Here is a 13296-nt window from a genome sequence, read left to right on the forward strand (position 1 = left end):
CGATTCGTCTTGATGAGACGGTTCTAATGGTATAAAATACATCGAAATCCAATCACTAGATTAATTTCCGAAATTAAAAAAATATTAATGGTTTTTGTGTAATAACTCTGCCAATATTGATCCTAGAGAGACGATCTTACTACCATTCGATTCGCCTTAATGCGACGAATCTAATGGTATAAAATACATCGAAATCCAATCATTAGATCAATTTCCGAAATTAAAAAATATTAAATAGTTTTTAAGTAGTAACTCCGTCAATATTGATCACAGAGAGATGAGCTTACCACCATTCGATTCGTCTTGATGAGGCGATTCCAACGAGCTATTAATCGTCTTTTTACAATCACTAGGTACCGAGAAATTTGGCAAAATGTTAAATGGCGCAGTAAACGTAAATCAAGAAATATAATAATGCCGATGCTTACCATTTTGTTGAATAACTCATCAGCCAGTGATCGTAAAAGGATAAAAATACCACCATTCGATTCGTCTCAGTGAGACGATTCTAACAAGCTATGGTACATCTTTGTACGATTATTAGATGCCAAGTTATTTAATATATTCTTTATAATACTGTGATTATAAACGGTTCTTTTTAATATAAGATTTTTGAGGATAGGTGTGATAGTGACTATAGATAGGTTGTAACTATATAGGATAGATTTTAATAATAAAGTGTTTTGAACATTCAACTGGTGTGACTATATAGTAGAATGTGACTATAACGGGAGTGACTATAGAGGGAGTTGACTGTATATGATCATAATGAAATGATAAATAATCTGGTAAAATGGATTGTTATTAAACAACATGCATTTACAATTGCTGAGGAGCCAGATTTTATCAATTTTATACATTCATTACACCCTACTGCGAAAATTCCCAGTGCTGACACAATTAAATCTCATATTTCAAATTTTTATAGAACTGACAAAGAAAAAGTTCAAAATATTTTGTTAAATATTTCAGGAAAAATTTCATTTACAATTGACTGCTGGACCAGTCCTTCAGTCAAATCATTTTTATCAATAACTGCACATTTTATTGATAAGGACTGGAAATTACAACATATACTGTTAGATTTTCTTGAAATGTTTGATTCACATACTGGGCAAAATTTAAAAGAAACATTTGTGACAGGTTTGGAATATTTTTCAATGGAAAAAAAAGTATTTTTATTTTTTATTAGTTTATTCTGATTTTAATTTAATTAATTATCAAATTTACCAATATTTAATATTTATAGTTAATGGGCATTACATTAGATAATGCATCAAATAATGCAGTATTCATTTGTTTATTAACTAATTGGGCAATAGAAAAAAGAATTTCTTTTGATAAAAATGATAATCATTTTAGGTATTTTGCCCATGTCATTAATTTAAGTGTTCAAGCAGGATCCCGAACAATATATATAAAGGTAGGTTTTAAGTTTGCTTAACCAACATATAAAAATTTTTCCTATGTGAGATTTATTATTGCTTATTTGATAACATAATTTTTAAATAGTCAGATATAATTATGCGTAGCAGAGTATTAAATTATTAATAGTCAGATATTATATTTGCGTAGCAGGATAGATTTTTTTAATATATATATATAATATAATATATATTTACATTTTTCACATTAAAAAAATCTAATAAAATATGTAAATAAAGTTATAAACATGTTTATGTAAAAAAAATTTACTATTTTTAATACAAAGAATAAGTTAATTATATACGTAATACAGGAATCATTTTTAGACGTGATCGTGTAATATGTTTTTGATAAAATAAATACGCGTCCACGTAACATTAAAACTATAAATCATATATGCATCTGTGTAATACTTTACAGAAACTTACCATTTTTAATCAATATAGAATCGATATCATTAAGTTTATCTTAACGGTATCATTTCGATATCATTTCAATATCATTTCAATATCGATTTAATATCAATACGATATTGAAATAAAGTATTATCACTTCGATATCATTTCGATATTAAATCGATATTGAAATGATATCGAAATAATAATTAAAATGATATCAAAATGATATCTTTAAATTAAACTTAAAGATGTTGTTTCGATATCATTTCTATTATCATTTCGATATCATTTCAATATCGATTTAATATCGAAATGATATCGAAGTGATAATACTTTATTTCAATATCGTATTGATATTAAATCGATATTGAAATGATATTGAAATGATATTGAAATGATATCACTTGAAAACTTAAAGTTTCTGTAAAGTAGTAAAAAAATATATATTGAAAATAAGAGCAACGGGTGGGTGGGAAGGGAAAATAAGTGTTTTTCTGTTTTTTTATAATTTTACACTATAATTTTTGTAATAATCAATAAAAGTTATTTCATTTTTACTTAGAAAAGTTTTTAAAAATATTTTTTTTGACAAATTTTACAGTAAATTTTAAAAATAAAAATTCCGCGTATTGGTGGCGTTACAAAAAACATGAATAAATCCATAAATATCTATTCAATCATGATAAAAATTTATATGTTAGTAGATTTGAACCTGCTAAACAACTTTACTTGGATATTTCCTTTGACTAAAGTGCTTAAATTACACTCTAGAGTTACAGAACAGATATACGAAATATTAATAAGAAACATTTATAAGTTGTAATATTACAAAAAAATAATAATAGCTTTATCCATATATTATTTCAAAAATTTTTGTTTTTTTAGTTTTTTTTATATACATATTTTATAAAAAAAATTATATATAAATATATATATGTCATAAAATAAATTGCTTAGTAGTGTAAAAAATTTATGGGTTAGATAAAAGTTTGCTTAGCAGACATGAAAAATATTTGCTTATTGACCTTAGTAAATTTTGAATTTTTTATCTGACCTATATATATATTGTTCAGGGTCCTGTTCAAGCAGTATTAACCCAATTGGAAAGTGAAATTTCTAAGGTAAAATTATTATTTAACTTATTTATTATTTTATAAATTCTTTTTTTAATACTAATAAAATCATTATATCTTACAGCTTAGAGATCTTGTTAATAGAATTCGAGCATCTTCTTTGCGTCGTGAAAAATTAAAAATGGCATGTAAAAATAATTAATTAAAGGATTTAACACTTATACCTGACGTACTCACGAGATGGAATTCCACTTACGAAATGATTTCAAGATCATTACAATTAAAAATTGTAAGTTGATTTTTGTAAATATTAAGTTTTTAATAATTTCAATAATTCAATTATTTATTAATTTTAATTATATAATTAAGCCATTGATTCTGTTACACTTAATGATCATGATCTTAAAAAATATTTACTTACAGAGAATCAATAGACTGAACTTGAAAAAATTAAGGATTTTTTATTTTTATTTAAAGAAGTAACAACTATAATGTCTGAATTTACTTATCCAACACTTTCTGCTACTATTCCTTTATATAATATTCTTATTGATCATGTTGAAAATGTTATTGGAGATGAAAATGAGAAAGTTATTGAAGATGTAGATAATGATGAATCTGAAGCTAATAGTGGCAACAACAATGAGAATGAATGGAGTCAAATTATAAAAAATGCTGCGAAAATATGCAGATTAAAATTGTTGGAGTATTACAACAAGACAAATTATTCATATTTAATTTCTACTATTTTGGATCTAAGATTGAAATTACAATATTACAAGGATAATGAATGGGGAGATGAATTAATAAATGATATTCAATAAAAATTAGTATTTTACTAATTATTTATATTATTTACAATGATTATATATACTAATTTTATAATTTTATTAAATTTTTAGGTTTTTAAGTATATATAATAAATCATATGCTGTTTCTATTCAATCTGATCAAACTGAAACTCCTAATAAAGAAAAGTCAGTAATGTCCCGTGTATTTAAACATCATTGTGTGGAAAGTTCTGCTGATGAATACCAAATATATCTTTCTTTACCCCAGCTTGATGGAAATGAAGATCCATTTGAATGGTGGAAAAATAATGAGCAACAATTTCCAAGCCTTCGCTAAAATGGCACGTGATTTTTTATCAATCCCATACGTAAAGTAATACTTCGAACAAGTTTTTTCATCAGAAAAAAATTTGATTACTGATAAAAGAAACTGGTTGGTTGGAAAAACTATAAGAATGTGTTTATGTTTAAGGTCGTGGTGGTTATTATCATTGTTTAACAGTAGTTAGTTTAATAATTTTAATATTTCTTATTTTATCTTTGATAATATCTCTATTATTATAAATAGGTTTAATTTATTTGTAAATAGATTTAATTATAAATAAAGTTTAAATGAAACATAATGTGTAAAGTCAAGCAGAGATAACAATTTTTTATATTATTAAATATGTATAGTAAATGAATTCGATTTTAACTTGACTTGTTAATTGACCATTAATTAAATTAAAAGATTAAATTAGAATTTTATGAAAAAACGCTGATTCAGTACTTTTTTGATAAAAAAAATGAAAAAGACGCCAAAAAATGGCATATTTTTTTATAAAATGATATGAAAAGATGCCGAAATAGCATCTTTTTTGATAAAAAAAATGAAAAAGATGCGAAACAGCATCTTTTTTCATGAAATAATACGAAAAGATGCTGAAATAGCATCTTTTTTAATAAAAAAAATGAAAAGATGTGAAACGGCATCTTTTTTCATAAAATAATACGAAAAGATGCCGAAACAGCATCTTTTTTAATAAAAAATGAAAAGATGCAAAACAGCATCTTTTTTCATAAAATAATATGAAAAGATGCTGTTTCGGCATCTTTTTTGATAAAAAATGAAAGAGATGCCATTTCGGTATTTTTTTTCGTAAAATAATATGAAAAGATGCCGAAACAGCATTTCTTTTCATGAAATAATACGAAATGATGCCGTTTCAGCATCTTTTTCATAAAATAATATGAAAAGATGCCAAAGCGGCATCTCTTTTCATGAAATAATACGAAAAGATGCCATTTCAGCATCTATTTTCATAAAATAATACGAAAAGATGCCGAAACAGCATCTTTTTTAATAAAAAAATGAAAAGATGCAAAACGCATCTTTTTTCATAAAATAATATGAAAAGATGCTGAAACAGCATTTCTTTTCATGAAATAATACGAAATGATGCCGTTTCAAGCATCTTTTTTCGCTAAAATAATATGAAAAGATGCCGAACGGCATCTCTTTCATGAAATAATACGAAAAGATGCCATTTCAGCATCTATTTTCATAAAATAATACGAAAAGATGCGAAACAGCATCTTTTTTAATAAAAATGAAAAGATCTGCAAAACGCATCTTTTTTCATAAAATAATATGAAAAGATCTTTGAAAGCAGCATTTCTTTTCGTGAAATAATACGAAATGATGCCGTTTCAGCATCTTTTTCATAAAATAATATGAAAAGATGCCGAACGGCATCTCTTTTCATGAAATAATACGAAAAGATGCCATTTCAGCATCTATTTTCATAAAATAATACGAAAAAATGTTGTTTTGCATCATTTTCATAAAATAATACGAAAAGATGCTGTTTCGCATTTTTTAGAAAAAATGCTGTTTTGGCATTTTTTCATAAAATAATCACGAAAAGATGCCGAAGACAGCTCTTTTACTAAATGAAATATCGAAAGATGCCATTTTGGCATCTTTTTTGATAAAAAAATGAAAGAGATGCTGTTTTGGCATTTTTTTCATAAAATAATACAAAAAGATGCCATTTCGACATCTATTTTTATAAAATAATACAAAAAGATGCTATTTCGGCATCTATTTTTATAAAATAATACAAAAAGATGCTATTTTGGCATCTATTTTTATAAAATAATATAAAAAAGATGCCGAAATAGCATCTCTTTTCATGAAATAATACGAAAAGATGCCATTTCAGCATCTTTTTCATAAGATAATATAAAAAGATGCCGAACGGCATCTCTTTTCATGAAACAATATGAAAAGATGCTGTTTTGGCATCTTTTTTGATAAAAAAAAAATGAAAAAGATGCTGTTTCAACATTTTTTTGTATAAAATAATATGAAAAGATGCCAAAATATCATTTTTTTCATAATATAACACCGTTTAACATTTTTATTTGTACATTAACAAAAAAACGCTTTTCCCAATAGTTTTTAACCGTGTTAGTAAAAAAAGTAGCGAAAAGATTTTTATTTAATAAAAAAACGTCTTTCGCAACATTTTTTAACTGTATTAATGAGAAACGTTGCAAAACGTTTTTATTTTATAATTTAATGAAAAAAAACATTTTTTGCAGCAATTTTAACTATATTAATAAAAACATTGCGAAAACGTTTTTTATTTGATAATTTACTGATAAAAAATCATTTTCGCAATAGTTTTTAACTGTATTAATAAAAAAGTTGTGAAAAACATTTTTTATTTGATAATTTGCCAATAAAAAGTCATTTTGCAACGTCTTATAACTATATTAAAAAAAACGTTATAAAAGACTTTTTTATTTGATTTATTTATGAAAACTGATCTGGATCCGGATCAGATCTGAATCAGATCAGATCAAATCAGTTAGGATTCGAATTGGATTGAATCAAATCTAATTTGGATTCGAATTGGATCAGATCGAATCTGATTCAGATCTGAATCAGATCAGATTGAATCTGATTTTATTTGATTCGAATTCAGATCAGATCAGATTTGACTAAAATCTGGTCTGATCTGATCCGTTCAGAATACTAAGCGTGGATACCGAATCCCAAAGATAAGTTTTGAAAAAAGAATTTCAAAACTTTCTTTAATAAAAACGTTTTTATACTAAAAAGCGTTTTTTTTTTATTATTTTTATATAGAAATATCAGTTCCAGCGTGGATACCGAATCCCAAAGTTAAGTTTTAAAAATTTTTGAAACTTTAATATAAAAACGTTAATTTTTAACATTTTTTTAATTTTTTGTAAGGATATCGGTTCCAGCGTGGATACCGAATCCCAAAGTTAAGTTTTAAAAAAAAAATTTGAAACTTTATAAAAAAAACGTTTATAACATTTTTTTGTTTTTTTATATAAGAATTTGGCTCCAACGTAAATGCTGATATTTTAGGTAAGTTTTGAAACAAATGTTTCAAAACTTTTTTAAAAACGTTTTTTAATAAAAAAAAATGTTTTTTTTTTATATTTTTTATAATAGGAAATCAGTTTCAGCGTGGATACTAATATTCCAGGTAAGTTTTGAAACAAATGTTTCGAAACTTTTTTTAAAATATTTTTTAATAAAAAAACATTTTTTTTTTATACTCACAGGTCAAAATATAATAAATCGGCCACCAATCGGTCATATAACTGATTGGTAACTGATTAGTTACTGATTCTTTTAATCAGTTACCAATCAGTCATCAATCAGGTGTTAATTCCAATCGGTTACCAATCAGTTATATGACGATTAGTAGCTGACTGATGACTAATTGTCAATCATTAACCAATCAGGCATCATTGGGTCATCACCTACAGGTCGAATTTATTAGGCCTGTTCAATTCCATTCAGTTGGATTTTTCTTTAATTTTTTTTCGAACTACGTAATTTTACATATAAAGCACCGGAACCATCAGTTTTCAGCGATTTTACATATAAAAACACCGGAACTATTAGTTTTGGCATTTTTTTTTGTAATTTTACATTTAAAAAATGCCAAAACTAATAGTTTCGGCATATTTATTTAACCAAATGACCGATTAATGACTGTTTTGTCAATCAGTCGTCAGCCAGTATGTGACCGATTGATGGCGGGGATATAAAAATGTCATCGATCGGCGTTCGTTTTAATACATTATAAAATTAAGGTCAATCACCACCTATCGCATATGCCGGTTGGTGACTAATTGGTAGCCGGAAGAATAGAATACTAAAAGCCGTGGTCTGTTGCCTCTTGTTATCTGAAATTATTCTCAGGGACAATTTTTTTTCTTAATGTGCCGGTTTGTGTATAGTCGATCAACTTTACTTGTACAACTGAATAGGTTTGGCTGAATTATATAAATTATTATAAATTTCACTACCGATTGAAATTTTTTTTTTTGTAAACGTATTTTATTAATTTTATTAAATCTCTCCATACCAAAACTTTAAAACTCAATTTAAAGTAATCACGTAAAATTCTTCTAAATCTATTTTTATTAAATCTTTGATTTTTTTATTATTTTTTTTTGTTTTCTAATTTTTCTAATTCTACCTCGCTTGTGTTTGTCCCATTTTTAGATCTTTTCTTTTTCCTTTTCAAATCCTTGAAGATTCCCATTTGTTTTTCCAATTCAATCGTCTCATTACATCTTTCAGTCCATATTTGTTTTTGTAATCTTATCAAATATTCATCACAAATTTCTCGCATTAATATTATTAGCACAACAATTCATCCACTTCTCATTTATAAGTCCTCTAGTCAATTCTCTAATAACACCTTCCGTAACTATAATATTTGACCTCGTCGATGCCACTTCTAAAATTTTGTCAATGAAACCACTCCTAATCTTATCTTTGTTAATACTTCACTGGTACTTTCTTTTAATAAATAAAATTCTGTATTAGTATCATTTTTGGAACACGACCAAACATGATCCCACGTTTCTTTTTCGATCTTGCATCTTGGACACTTCATGTTTAGAATTCCCCATACTTCTCTTTCCAAAGTGTTTCATACGTCGGTAATATTTTTAGAAAATTTTTAATGCGCCAGCATCTAATTGACACGTCTTTCTATTCATTGTATTTTTGACGTCATGATTTCATTATTTATCAATTTAAAAGTTTCTTTCCAATCGATGAAAATGTTCGCTCCATTTACTTCAATAAAACAATCTTTGACATAGTCTAATAATATTACATTTATTTTTGTTATATTATTACTAAGCTCTTTAAACCAGTATCTATACCCTCCTTCGATCGGTATATGATTCCAACGTAGACTATATTCATCAATTATCAAATTGTTCAAATTTATTTTCACTTCAGGTATAACTTCTTTACACTTAATTAATTCCTTTTTCAAGGCTGGTAATTTCAAGTCTTGCATCGTCAAATCCATATTTTTGAGCTCCAATATTGTGTTAACAAAATTTAAATAGCCCGTCATCTAATTTTCTTCTCATACTACCTGTTTCACTATATTTATATAACCACTCTACTATCCTAATATCCGTTCTTAAATCTAATATAATATTACATGGTAACATTATTAATGCAACTATTCTCATTTTTAATGATTTAATTTTTCCTTCAAAATTAAAATTTATTGACTTCATTATTCTTTGGAATCACTTCTATTCCAAAAAACCCGTTTAGACACAGATCAGATCCTTTCTGAATTATACCTTCAACCTGTAAAATCACCTCTTTGTCTCATTTTCCCTGTTACAAATTCTTTAATTTTCACAGAACCTTCTATTTCTTCTTCGACCCATATTTTATTAACACATTCTTCTATATTACTATAAACTTTCATATTATTGTAATTTTTTTCTTGTAAATTCACCAATATTTTCTTTAACTACCATTTCATTTTTCTCATATATATTTTCCCTCGTCATGTATGGTTTCATTAATGTTATATCATTCTTATCTTTCACTACCCTCCCCTTAATCAATAAAGCTGTTTCTTTCTCAATATAAATCATACATTTTTCTTTATTTGTCTTCCTTCTAATATTGAACGCACATCCTTTACAATCAATTAAATAAGGTGAATTATAATCATTATTACTATCTTGTAGTTCTTTATTCGATCAAATGTTTTCCAATTTCATCGTATTTCCTATGACGTGACTTTTTACTTCTAATACTATATATGATCTCGTTATCTTTGTTCCTTACCGATTGAAATCTATGCGCAAGAATTCCTCTTATATGATATGCTGTCTACATTACAGACTAATTACGATTATAAATTTTGATTTGATCGGTTGCAGCAATATTTTATCAGTTTTCTTTTTCGATTAGATATAGCTTTTTTCTTCTGATTACCGATTTTTGTCATTATTTTCTGGCTTTTTTGTAGTAGTAAACTTGGTAGTAAACAAGTAATTTTTTAAATAATTTTCACTTGATACAAAATATATTTAGCGATTATCACTTTTATGTTAAGAAAATAATTAATTATATGTGTTAAATATATAAAATAAGTTATTTGCATAATTGAAATAAAGTTTAAAGACCGATTAATAAATTGAATCAGGATTGTTAAGAAAAATTCGCGAGAATTTTCCTTGAACTGCTTAAAAAACACGTTTATTGATTTAATTTTAATAGAATAATAAATATTTATTTAGCTCAAGGTTTACGTCTTTTATGAATTTCGATACACAAATTACCAATTTAAAAAATTTCATTATAATTGAATCTATTTTTGAGCAAATAGCACATTTTGGTGGCGAAATGAGATCTGTTTCACAAATTCCTATTAGATTCTGATATAACCAATAATTTGAAAGTACATCTTGTGACCAATATGACCGATATAGGCTTATCTACTGGCTTATCTATCATGTTATTGTACCATATCCAGCATATTAGCAAAAATGTATACTTCTATACTGGGTAGCATTGCATCATATATATAAGATGTAAGAAATTTCTCACACTTTTTTTTTTTTTGATAAAATTTCTCACACTTTTTTTTTTTTTTTGATACACTTTATTTCTCACACTTTATTTCACACTTCATTTTATATATAAAGGATGTAAGGATGTAATAAATGTCTCACACTTTATTTCTCATTTTTAATAACAATGAATGACGGTAATAATGAAAATACCACGGAAGAGATTGAAATTATAAACGTTGGTAAAGAAGGAATATCTTACGGCGAACTAAAAAGCGTCCATAGCACGTCCATGTTGACATTAAGCAACATGTCGAAAGTTATATCGTCTCTTCCATCAACGTCAATGTCAACATCATCATCACCAACAAACCCAATAACATTATACTCTTCAAAAAATGTTAAAATTTCAAAAACAAACAATAATTGGTTGATTCCGTATTATCCTTTCAAAGAAGGCTGCCGGGTGTGTCATTATTATGGACATTCTTTGAAAAATTGCCCTAATCTTAAACCTGAATTTCGAGGAGTAGATCGTTGTATACATTGTTGGGAACCAGGGCACTTAAGTGGTAATTGTAGTAGGGATTCAAAGGTACCACCGTATAATGAAGATTTTTTATCCCCGAAGAAATCATAAACAATTTATTTTATAAATAATTTTTTTCTTTTATAATTTTTTAAATAATTTTTTTTCTTTTATAATTTTTTAAATCTTTTTTTTTTTTTTAAAAATTTATCATGTGGTTGCCGGTGGCAGTGATAAATTTGGAAAAAGTTCACCTGGACACCGGGTGATGTGGTGACTTTTCTTTTTATATACTGTATATAATGTAATAAAATAATAAATATACCGTAATAATATAAAATTATAAGTTCTTAAATTTAATTTGCTAAAATATAAATTAGATTAATTCCTGCATTTATTAAAAATTAATAAAATTGACAATATAAAATCAATCGGATTGCATTGCATTTAATAAAATTTTATTAAATTCTACTTTATTATTAGTTTTATTGTAATGTTATATGACAAAAGTGTTTTCTTTTTGTAGTAGCAATTAAATATGAAAGTGTCTGTTTACTGGAATAACCGCCATATATTTAATAGGGTTCCTTTTACCTATTGTAAAATCACTAGTTATAAATTGGGCATAAATGTTATGAACTGGTATAATACTGTCTCTACCTATATTGTAAAAATCATATTTCCATATCTCAATATTACAACTATTATTGTCATTATTGACCCGACATTGAAATCTTTTTTGTTGATCTTCTGCCGGTAAATACCACTTAACGAATGCTAACTGATGCGTATGGTAGCCATCTGGAAGTTCAACTGTATGCTCAAAGAAGAACTGAACTTGACCAGGGAACGCTTCAACTATTTCATTTTCTTGTATAAAATTAGCTAATATATATGAATTCTTTTTATATTGAGGTGAAATTACTGATCCGAAAATTTCAGAACCAATTCAGACACGACCAAACTGATTAGCTCAAGAATGAACAATAATCTGCTGGTTTGAATTTCTCAGCTTTATTTGTCTGCTTGAGACATATTTGTTAAATGATATAAAATCCAAATTATACGCATCTTTGTAATATTGTACTGCAGTGATCGCAAATTTCTTCAGGAAGATTAACCTTTAATCTTGTCGGTTTCATCATTTTGCCGGGGAATGGTTCCTTGCCAGTAATTGTTTCATCAACATCAAGACGAAAGCTTCTCATGAATCGGTGCATTTCATCAAAATTAAATTCATCGTATGCAGATAAGCTGCCGACAGATCAACGGGCGTAACAACTTTAATCCTTCTTGAGTCTCAGATTATCCGATTGATCAGATAATAAATTATCAAGTTTCTGATTTTGCATTATGATACGTAGGAGCTCGACTCAATTTGACGATGTAATAAGAATACGAACCTAAATACCAAACATTATCATTTAATAATATGGTCGTAAAAAAAAATTTATCAGCCTCAAAAACTCACCTAAAATACCGTTCATTCTTTCGAATGAAAAACACCAGAACGAATACAAGGGACCATAATCATGGCAGCATTCAGTAAGATGAAGGGAAAGGTAAATGTTCGGAGTGATGTATTCTGATCCGTAATGTTCTTCGATTAATTTAGCAACAGTTAACAACCGGCTATGTGCTTCATTTAATGAATTTCTATCAATAATGCGTGATACTAATAAGAAGCACGCTTTAACGAAATTTGCTAAAATTTTCCTATCAGATTCATCTAAAAGATCCCAAAGAATTGGTGTAGCATAAATCATGATGAAGGATCTCCATTGATCGGCTGTAAATGTGGAAAATCCATCTCCAGTTGCTATATTATCAGGAACTCTCCCTAAATCGGCGGGTATTTTGATTCTTTTTGCCCGTTTTTCGATTAATTCGAGGTCAGATTTTGTTAATTTTCCATTTTCAATCCATAGTCGCTTCACAATCCAACGAGTAATCCCAAGAAAAAGACAGTACATCGGATCCACAATTAGGTGCTTAATCGGATTGAAATAAGGAAGCCTCAACATTTCTGACCAGCGTACATGTGTATCAGAAACATGTTGTTTTCTTTCTTCATTGGATATGCAGCTCAGCCAACCTTCAGCATTACGTTGATGTTCATCTACACTTCGCTCTCTAAACCATTCTCCTATATTATCAAATCCCCCGAAGTTTGACCTTTTGTTATCACCATTTCTTTCAGCGCGTTT

The 13296-nt window shown here is 27.1% G+C and overlaps 3 protein-coding genes across 3 annotated transcripts; 2 read left to right on the forward strand and 1 right to left on the reverse strand.

Annotated features, from left to right (window-relative positions):
• Positions 1-3387: 3387 nt before the first annotated feature.
• Positions 3388-3720, forward strand: OCT59_019425 (uncharacterized protein; the record flags this gene model as incomplete). Its single annotated transcript, XM_025329456.2, has 1 exon — positions 3388-3720. The coding sequence occupies one exon, from the start codon at positions 3388-3390 to the stop codon at positions 3718-3720; it is 333 nt and encodes a 110-aa protein (XP_025169010.1).
• A 5003-nt stretch (positions 3721-8723) lies between these two features.
• OCT59_019426 (uncharacterized protein) lies at positions 8724-9047 on the reverse strand (the record flags this gene model as incomplete). The annotated part of the gene is made up of 1 exon (XM_066143528.1): positions 8724-9047. One exon carries the CDS (start codon positions 9045-9047, stop codon positions 8724-8726), a length of 324 nt encoding a protein of 107 aa, XP_066005266.1.
• A 1700-nt stretch (positions 9048-10747) lies between these two features.
• Positions 10748-11200, forward strand: OCT59_019427 (uncharacterized protein; the record flags this gene model as incomplete). Its single annotated transcript, XM_025331365.2, has 1 exon — positions 10748-11200. The coding sequence occupies one exon, from the start codon at positions 10748-10750 to the stop codon at positions 11198-11200; it is 453 nt and encodes a 150-aa protein (XP_025188872.2).
• Between the last annotated feature and the right edge of the window lie 2096 nt (positions 11201-13296).

Source organism: Rhizophagus irregularis, chromosome 29, assembly GCF_026210795.1.
Source record: "Rhizophagus irregularis chromosome 29, complete sequence".
Lineage (NCBI taxonomy): Eukaryota > Fungi > Glomeromycota > Glomeromycetes > Glomerales > Glomeraceae > Rhizophagus > Rhizophagus irregularis.